We start from the raw sequence: 7,673 nt of genomic DNA on the forward strand, positions 1-7,673 counted from the left end.
TTTTGAGAAATTTATAGGATTTTAAGTGCGCCTTATAGTCCGAAAAATACGCTAGCTGTAAAATCTTATTTATTTTTGCTCTATTTTGATGGCTAGCTGAACCACAAACAAAACATAAGTGACAACAAATCCCATCCTTAAGTCAATTTGTTGTCTGGAAATTCAGAGAAAGTTCCTTACAGCTGGACAGCCGAGAATGAAACCATGTCTGAGGATGAGGTATCAAATGAAGGAAAGTCATGGTTTCATTAACAGGAAGTACTTCTTGCGTTTGCCGTTTGCGACATTTGTCAAAGTCAAAACCACTGTCATGTATCGAGAAATAGGAAGAGGTGTTTGATTGTGTTTATGATGTCTTGTAGCTGTCAAAGGAGGTGGTGCTGTTGTGTGCACGTCATCGGTGTGCTGCTCACTTTCAGTCCACGAGGGTCTCGTTACAACTATTCTGGGAGAGCAGCACACTCACTGAACCTCTGTCTCTTCCTCTTTGATGTCAGTAAATTATTTGAAGGGGTTTGAAGGTAAAGATTTCTCCAGGGCTGAAGTGCATTGCTGCATAAAATGATTGGTAAGTGAGGTACATGGCTCCGCTGGAGTGAAGGAGATTTATATAACTCTCATTCCACTGGAGTGCATGGAGGTTGGAACGTGATGTTCAGTCCAATAAAAGTCCGCTCAGCTGTGTTCCTTTATGACTTCTTCCCTTATGTGCAGCACCATATGAAGGTGGGGTGTGGAAAGTGCGAGTAGATCTTCCAGATAAATACCCCTTCAAATCGCCGTCAATAGGTAGGAGTTCTGCCTCCACATAGTTCATGGTTTTGGTTCATGTGACTTCACCTCTGCTCACTTTTACTTTGTCTTTCAGGATTCATGAACAAGATTTTTCATCCCAACATCGATGAAGCGTAAGTCGGTTTTAGTCGTGCATTCTTTTAGACCATAGTGACTAATGTTGCAGTTGTTTCCGAGCACCTACACTATGTAAAGGTTTTGTGTTCTGACACTTAATAAATGATACTATCATTATATTTTATTCATCTGACAGAGTGCTAGAATTCAGGCTATTGAATGAATGTGTCAGAGGAAGGAGTTGTACACTTGGGTTCAAGCTTCTTTGTCATTCGCATCACATGTACATGAGGTGGAATGAAACCGTGCACACAGGGTCCCAGTTACATCCAACAATAGCAAAAATATAAAGTGTAAACAGAAACAATAAATTAGTGTGTAAGATATAAACAACCGCCAAACGGTATGCTATAAGATTTGAGCTATGCGCTAGTCACTAATAGTGCAAAACCATACACCGAACAACAGCAGCACGAACACGAGTCTTTGTGGGTGGATGAGTACAGCAGCATGAGATCAGCAGCATGGATAATCAGCAGCACGTATCAACAGTCAAAGTTGATTGCTAAAGGAAGGAATTTACAGCTGAAATTCCTGTTGACATAACTGTTTTTGTTATCTAGCCCCTTTTTTAAGTTGGAAGAATATTACAAATTATTTGCAAAACAAATCTCCAGTGATGACTTGGCACACTTTTTTTTTATGGAACGTTGATCAATGCAAACGCACATTTTGGAGGAGAGGAAATATTGATACACAGATGGGAAAGTGGTAAACTAAATGTTTTAACTCACGATCTGAACTTGGATGACATAAACTGTGTCACCCAGTAAGTTCAGGGAAAAGTGCTCATAAGTTGTATTCATAAAAGTGCTGTTACTGGTTTTACTCTCAGCTGCTGCCATGTTTTAACTTCTTACCAGCAGACCCATATCTCTGAAGCATTGATGAGATGCTTTGTTGTGACTGACATCAGAAAGTAGGATATGAAGCTAACCAATATGCCTGTTAATTTTAAAAGACCTGCTTGACTCCATCTGCCTGCACGGACTGAACTCTGCAGACCTGCTTGGTTCCACGGGGGAACCTTGGATGTTCTCTGTCTGCTGGACCTGGTTCTGGAGGGCAGTCTGGGAGGCAGCTGCTGCGGTCATTGTTACCATCGGGCCGCTGGCAGGGCCTGCTAACGCTGCTAACAACACCATGTCGCTAACAGTACCACGGGGCCAACGGGACCGTGTTGCTAAGAGAAACCTCATTGCTAACAGTGTCATGCTGCTAACTGGACCATGTTGCTAAGATAACCACTCTGCCAGTAGGACCATGCTGCTGTAGATTTATTTCTTTTTCACTTTTGGCGCCTTGTTTCTGTATTTGTTGCATGCTTTGAATAAATCCTAGTTTATGTTAGTTTAGTTTATGCTAGTGCTCACAATAAGCGTGTAAATTATAGCTGAACAGAACCTATGAGAATCGTGCTGCTGCTGTTCGGTGTTTGCGCTATCAGTGGCTGGCATATATCTTAGATCTTTTAGCGTACCGTTTGGCGTTCGTTTAGCGTATAGCTTAGTTTATATCTCGGATCCTTATTTACTGTTTCTTTTTACACTTTATAGTTTTGCTATTGTTTGTAATTGGGACCCGGTGTGCACAATTTCGTTCCATCTCATGTACCACATGTGATGAGAATGACAAATAAAGAAACTCTGACTCTGAATAGCTGATGGTACACTGATTTATGAGTCTGGTTGGTTTAGTTTTTTTTTTTAACACATTATTTTATGGCTTTTATGCAAATGTTGATGTGGTGTTTTTTATTTATTTTAACAAAGCCAAAGCCTAGAAGATACAACTCCTAGCTCGTAACCCAACGTTCCTCTACAAAAATGTATTATAAAGTTGTATTTAGGCAGTTCTTCACGACATTTTACATTTATCTTCTAAAGAACTGACCAATTTTCTGGCTTGTTCTTATTCAACACCTACTTGGTCACTTTTACCAACTTCCTGAAATTGCAAACATTTTATAACTGGCTGCATGCAGCTGACTCCAGCTGCAGTGGTGGCCTCCTTTTTTTATTTTAAATTCTTTATTTGCCTTACTCATGATGACGACCCTTAATAACCGCTGAAAGATTCATTTGAGATAACTGTCTGATGAAACCGCTTCACCTCCGCTCCCCTAACTCCGTTGTCTTGGATTTCCAGGTCAGGGACAGTGTGCTTAGATGTCATCAACCAGACATGGACAGCTCTTTACGGTAAGTGACCACACGTGCTCGGATGAACTTCCCCAATTCAGACCAGCATGTTTATCTGAAAAGCTTGACACAATAATTAAAACAAGGCAACACGGCCTCGGTCAAAAGTATGAGCACATCAGACAGTGGTGCACTGTTGGTCCTAATCTACTTACTGAGGAAAAATAAACACGAACAAGGTAATACTCTCACCCAGCAAGGACAGGAAACGTTCACCTCGGACACAAATGATTTACGGTTTGTCAGCTGTAAGAGCTCACATGCTCTCCAAGGCAGCATTATTGTGTTTCTCACACATCAGAGGTCCCCACAAGCACACGGTCCCAGTTCTTGTCCCTTTCACGTGTTATGCCGTTTCATTCTCATCATTTCTGCTCATCAACAGTAAAATATATACATAGGTGGTATTTCAGTATCTTGAGATGCAGAAAAATGTCGACTTAACTTGATTTGAAAATGAGCTGAAGGGTTTTAGATTGCAGAATTATGTGACCTTTGTTAGCGCAATTTGTCCGTCTTGTTGAGCGTTTCAAAGAATGAAATCAAATCGGATAAACGTCCAAAAGAAAAGGCCAATCAACCAAGAATTGTGTGCAGATTTTCTGTGAAGGGAGAGGGAACAAAAACAACAGATTTTTATCTTCAGAACGTCACAGTCCTATACAATAGACAGGGAAGGTGTTTATTTCCACGCTTTAGTGGACCCAACAGTGGCACCAAGGAGGAAAGAAAGGAACTGCATGTTTCTACAACTGTCAGGTTTTTAAAGAATAATGCACTGCCTGGTCAAAAAAAAATAATAATAAAGTTGCCACCTGAATTTAACTAAGCAAATAGGTACGAGCCTCCTATTGGATAATTACTGCATGGGTGATTATCTTTCAGCTGACAAGTTATTTAACCCCAACTAGTGCAATGAGTTGCTTCTCATTTCTTAAACAACCATGTTGAAAGACACATCACGTGGTCGTGGAAAAGATGTCAGTCTGTTTGAGAAGGGTCACATCATTGGCATCAAGCAGAGAAAACATCTAAGGAGATTGTAGAAACTACTAAAATTGAGTTAAGAACTGTCCAACGCATTATTAAAAACTGGAAAGATAGTGAGGACCCATCGTCTTCGAGGAAGAAATGTGGCCAATAAAAATCCTGAATGATCGTGATCAGCGATCACTTAAACGTTTGGTGAAATCAAATGGAAGAAAAACAACAGTAGCGCTCGGGGCTGTGGTTAATAGTGACAGTAAGAGCATTTCCACACGCACAATGTGAAGGAACTCAAAGGATTGGACTGAACAGCTGTGTAGCCTTAAGAAAACCACTAATCCAGAGGTCTGCAACCTGCGGCTCTGGAGCCACATGCGGCTCTTTGGTCCCTCTCCAGTGGCTCTTTCAAGCTTTGACCAAAACTCACAGAAAACTGAATTTTATTGGTTGTTAGAACAACAATAACTAAAAGGGCTCATTTAGCAGTTTTCCTGTAATTTATTTGCAAATATATGAATACTAGAAACATTTACAAGGAGTAAAACATACACACTTTCACTTTATGCTTTATTTCTTCAAAGTAGGATACATAATTTTTCTACAATAAAAAAATAAAAAAATCACATGATAATGCATAGTTTATTGTTTTAGTTTTAGAAACTGGGCAAAAACTATACTTTTTTTTTTTTTCTTTACAAGAATCTCGTTTTTTTATTTAGTCTTAGAATGTAAAAATATTAATAAACGTTAAAAATCATTAGATATTTTTTTGTTTTCTAAAATCACCCCTACTGTCCAGAAAAGCACTCTCCAGCAAACTTAGTGGTCTGTGGGCCACCAGTTGAGAATCCCAGTTGTAGCAGGTGTTGTGGCTCCAGAAACGTTTAGTTTAGTGAACAAAGGGGCAGAAATGGCTCTTTTGATCGTAGAGATTGCAGACCCCTGCACTAATCAGTGAGGCTAATCGGGGGGGGGGGGGGGGGGTGTCTTCAATTTGCTAGTGAGCATAAAGATTGGACTCTGGAGCAATGGAAGAAGGTCATGTGGTCTGATGAGTCCAGATTTACCCTGTTTCAGAGTGATGAGTGCATCAGGGTAAGAAGAGAGGCAGGTGAAGCGATGCACCCGTCATGCCTAGTGCCTAGTCATCAATGCAAGATCTTTGTGAAAAATTAATGCAACACTGGATGGAAACAGATCTTGTGACATTGCAGATGTTTACTGAAACAACACCAGAGTGATTGCATGATGTAATCAATGCTAAAGGCGGTCCAACAAAATATTAGTGTGACCCTTTTTTTTTTTTTTGGTGGCAACTTTTTTTTGGCCAGGCAGTGTAGTTTGATTTATAGTAATTTTCAGGGATCACCAGTGCTGTTTGGGTTATTTTAATGGGTATATTTGAAACCTTTTTTGTTTCTGCCCAGATTTGACCAACATCTTTGAGTCGTTTCTGCCCCAACTGCTGGCTTACCCAAACCCCATCGATCCCCTGAACGGAGATGCAGCTGCCATGTACCTTCATCGGCCAGAGGACTACAAGCAGAAAATCAAAGGTTCGCCATGATGATATAAATGTTGGACTCCAAAGTCTCTGATGATAAAAATAGTCTATTTTAGACATTCATGATGCAAGGTGAACTTGTATTTGTCCTTTCCTTCACAGAGTACATCCAGAAATATGCAACAGAGGAGGCTCTGAAGGAGCAGGAGGAGGGGGCCGGTGACTCTTCATCTGAAAGCTCCATGTCTGATTTCTCAGAAGACGAAGCCCAGGACATGGAGTTGTAGTAATAGGAGGGCTCCCCCATCCCACCCCCCTCCTTTAACCCATCACAAAGACTATATTTGATTTCCTAACTATGAAAAAAGCAGACTTATAATATTCATATTTAAACAAGTTGATTTTTTTATTTTTATTATTACTACTAAAACAAGGATTTTTATGAAAATATATATATATATATATATAGCCTTTGGTGTGTTTGACAGACACCCCTTCCTCTCTGTAGTTGTTAATCCCTGCCGCACAGTTGTCATGGCGATCGCATCCATATTCTCTGCCCGTCACCTCTGCGTTTGTTTGACGTTTCTCTCCCCACGCATCTAAATTCTTGACTCGGACTTCACTCTGGTTTTATCGTGCACCCCAAGTTGACTCTGACCAGCTTGTTGGTTGTTGCTCGCCCAGGTCACCACAGCGCCATCGTCTAGTCACAAAACAGCTTTTTAAGACAAAACTTGACGTTTTTGTGCAAATTCTGGGGGGGTTTGCTTGCACGTTTTAACAAATATATCGTGCAGTAGAGGCTCTTGGCTTTGACTAGTTTTTTTTTTTTTTTGACTTTATGGCTTCTCACGTTGTATCAAAAAGCACAGGGAGGAACAAAACCAGAATTTTTGTCCTTTTTTTTTTTTATTTCTTTTATCGCTGATTCATTGATTCAAGAAAAGTCATCTCCAAGTCAAAAGACCTATTTTATTTACTAAGCTCCATTTTAAGGCACGCCGAGTGATGTAGCTGACTGAACTCAAAATAAATGCTCATAAATCTACTCGGCATGCTTACTACACATATCTTTGTCTACATATTGTTGGAGGTGTGTCAGAAATGTTTAAAAGGCTACTTTTACATTAATTTTACTTGCTTTTTGTGGAGCCACTGTCTCATCCTGTGTAACATATTACTGGAAAAGCAACATTGTAAGCAAAGAGTGCTCTACTGTGATGTTTCTGATCTGAATTACAAAAACTTAGCAAAAACGGTGCTGTATCACATTGTATCGAGTTCAGCCTACTGTCAAGAAGAAGAAGGAGATCGCTACTGGTTTATTTTTAAAAAAGCACGTTTTAACTTCAGTGCAAAGCAACCAACCAGTCTGAGTTGACCTGAGTGAAAATAAGTGATTTTTGTCTCTACACGCATGTTCCTTGGTCCTCACATTCCACCGCTGCCGTCGATTTGCTCCGACGCCCGCTCTTCATGTTGCTCCGACCTGTGGTGTGTGACGTGACTTTTTTTTTTTTTTTTCTCCCGACCGAACTCGCACGCCGTCGTCTGCTTTGACCAAAACCTGTTCGGATCGCCAAGATTACAAACAAACGAGCGAGAATTTCTCCAGTTCAAACTCCGCAGCTTCATGGGAACCTCTAACTATAATCTGTGTGGTGGGTAAAAATAACAATTGCAGATTTGAGTTGTTTTTTTCTTCTCCTCAAATGTTTTTTTACCTGTACTCTTAAAATGTTTCCCGATGGGGGGGTCAATACATTTGTTTTTGTTTTCTTTGTGCGTGTGTTTGTGTGTGTGTGTGTATAGAGCATATACCTTTTTCAGTGACAATACACCTCTCTGTAGTCGCGCGGGGGGGGGGGGGGGGATAAATCAGTGTTCAAGCCAAAACACTGACCTTTAGATGCTCATCGAGGCTCAAATAGCAGTGAAACTACCGTAGGAACCTTGAAACGTATTTTTTTTTAAACACTGCAGTGAGTCTCTGTTGACTCCAAGCTGAGGATGCACCTCGTTATCTGTGCCTCATCACAAATGGAGCATGATTTCAGGGGTTCCCA

General features: G+C 40.5%; 1 protein-coding gene across 1 annotated transcript in view; it reads left to right on the top strand.

Annotated features, from left to right (window-relative positions):
• ube2h (ubiquitin-conjugating enzyme E2H (UBC8 homolog, yeast)) overlaps positions 1-6,467 on the top strand; it is a 23,865-nt gene extending 17,398 nt beyond the window's left edge. The window contains exons 3-7 of the mRNA XM_037695970.1: positions 715-789; positions 869-908; positions 3,061-3,113; positions 5,528-5,656; positions 5,767-6,467. Coding sequence (XP_037551898.1) covers positions 715-789; positions 869-908; positions 3,061-3,113; positions 5,528-5,656; positions 5,767-5,891 — 422 coding nt within the window. The 3' untranslated portion in view covers positions 5,892-6,467. The remainder of the gene's footprint in view (positions 1-714; positions 790-868; positions 909-3,060; positions 3,114-5,527; positions 5,657-5,766) is intronic.
• The last annotated feature ends 1,206 nt before the right edge of the window (positions 6,468-7,673 follow it).

This window comes from Nematolebias whitei, chromosome 22, assembly GCF_014905685.2.
Source record: "Nematolebias whitei isolate Nwh7 chromosome 22, NemWhi1, whole genome shotgun sequence".
Classification (NCBI taxonomy): domain Eukaryota; kingdom Metazoa; phylum Chordata; class Actinopteri; order Cyprinodontiformes; family Rivulidae; genus Nematolebias; species Nematolebias whitei.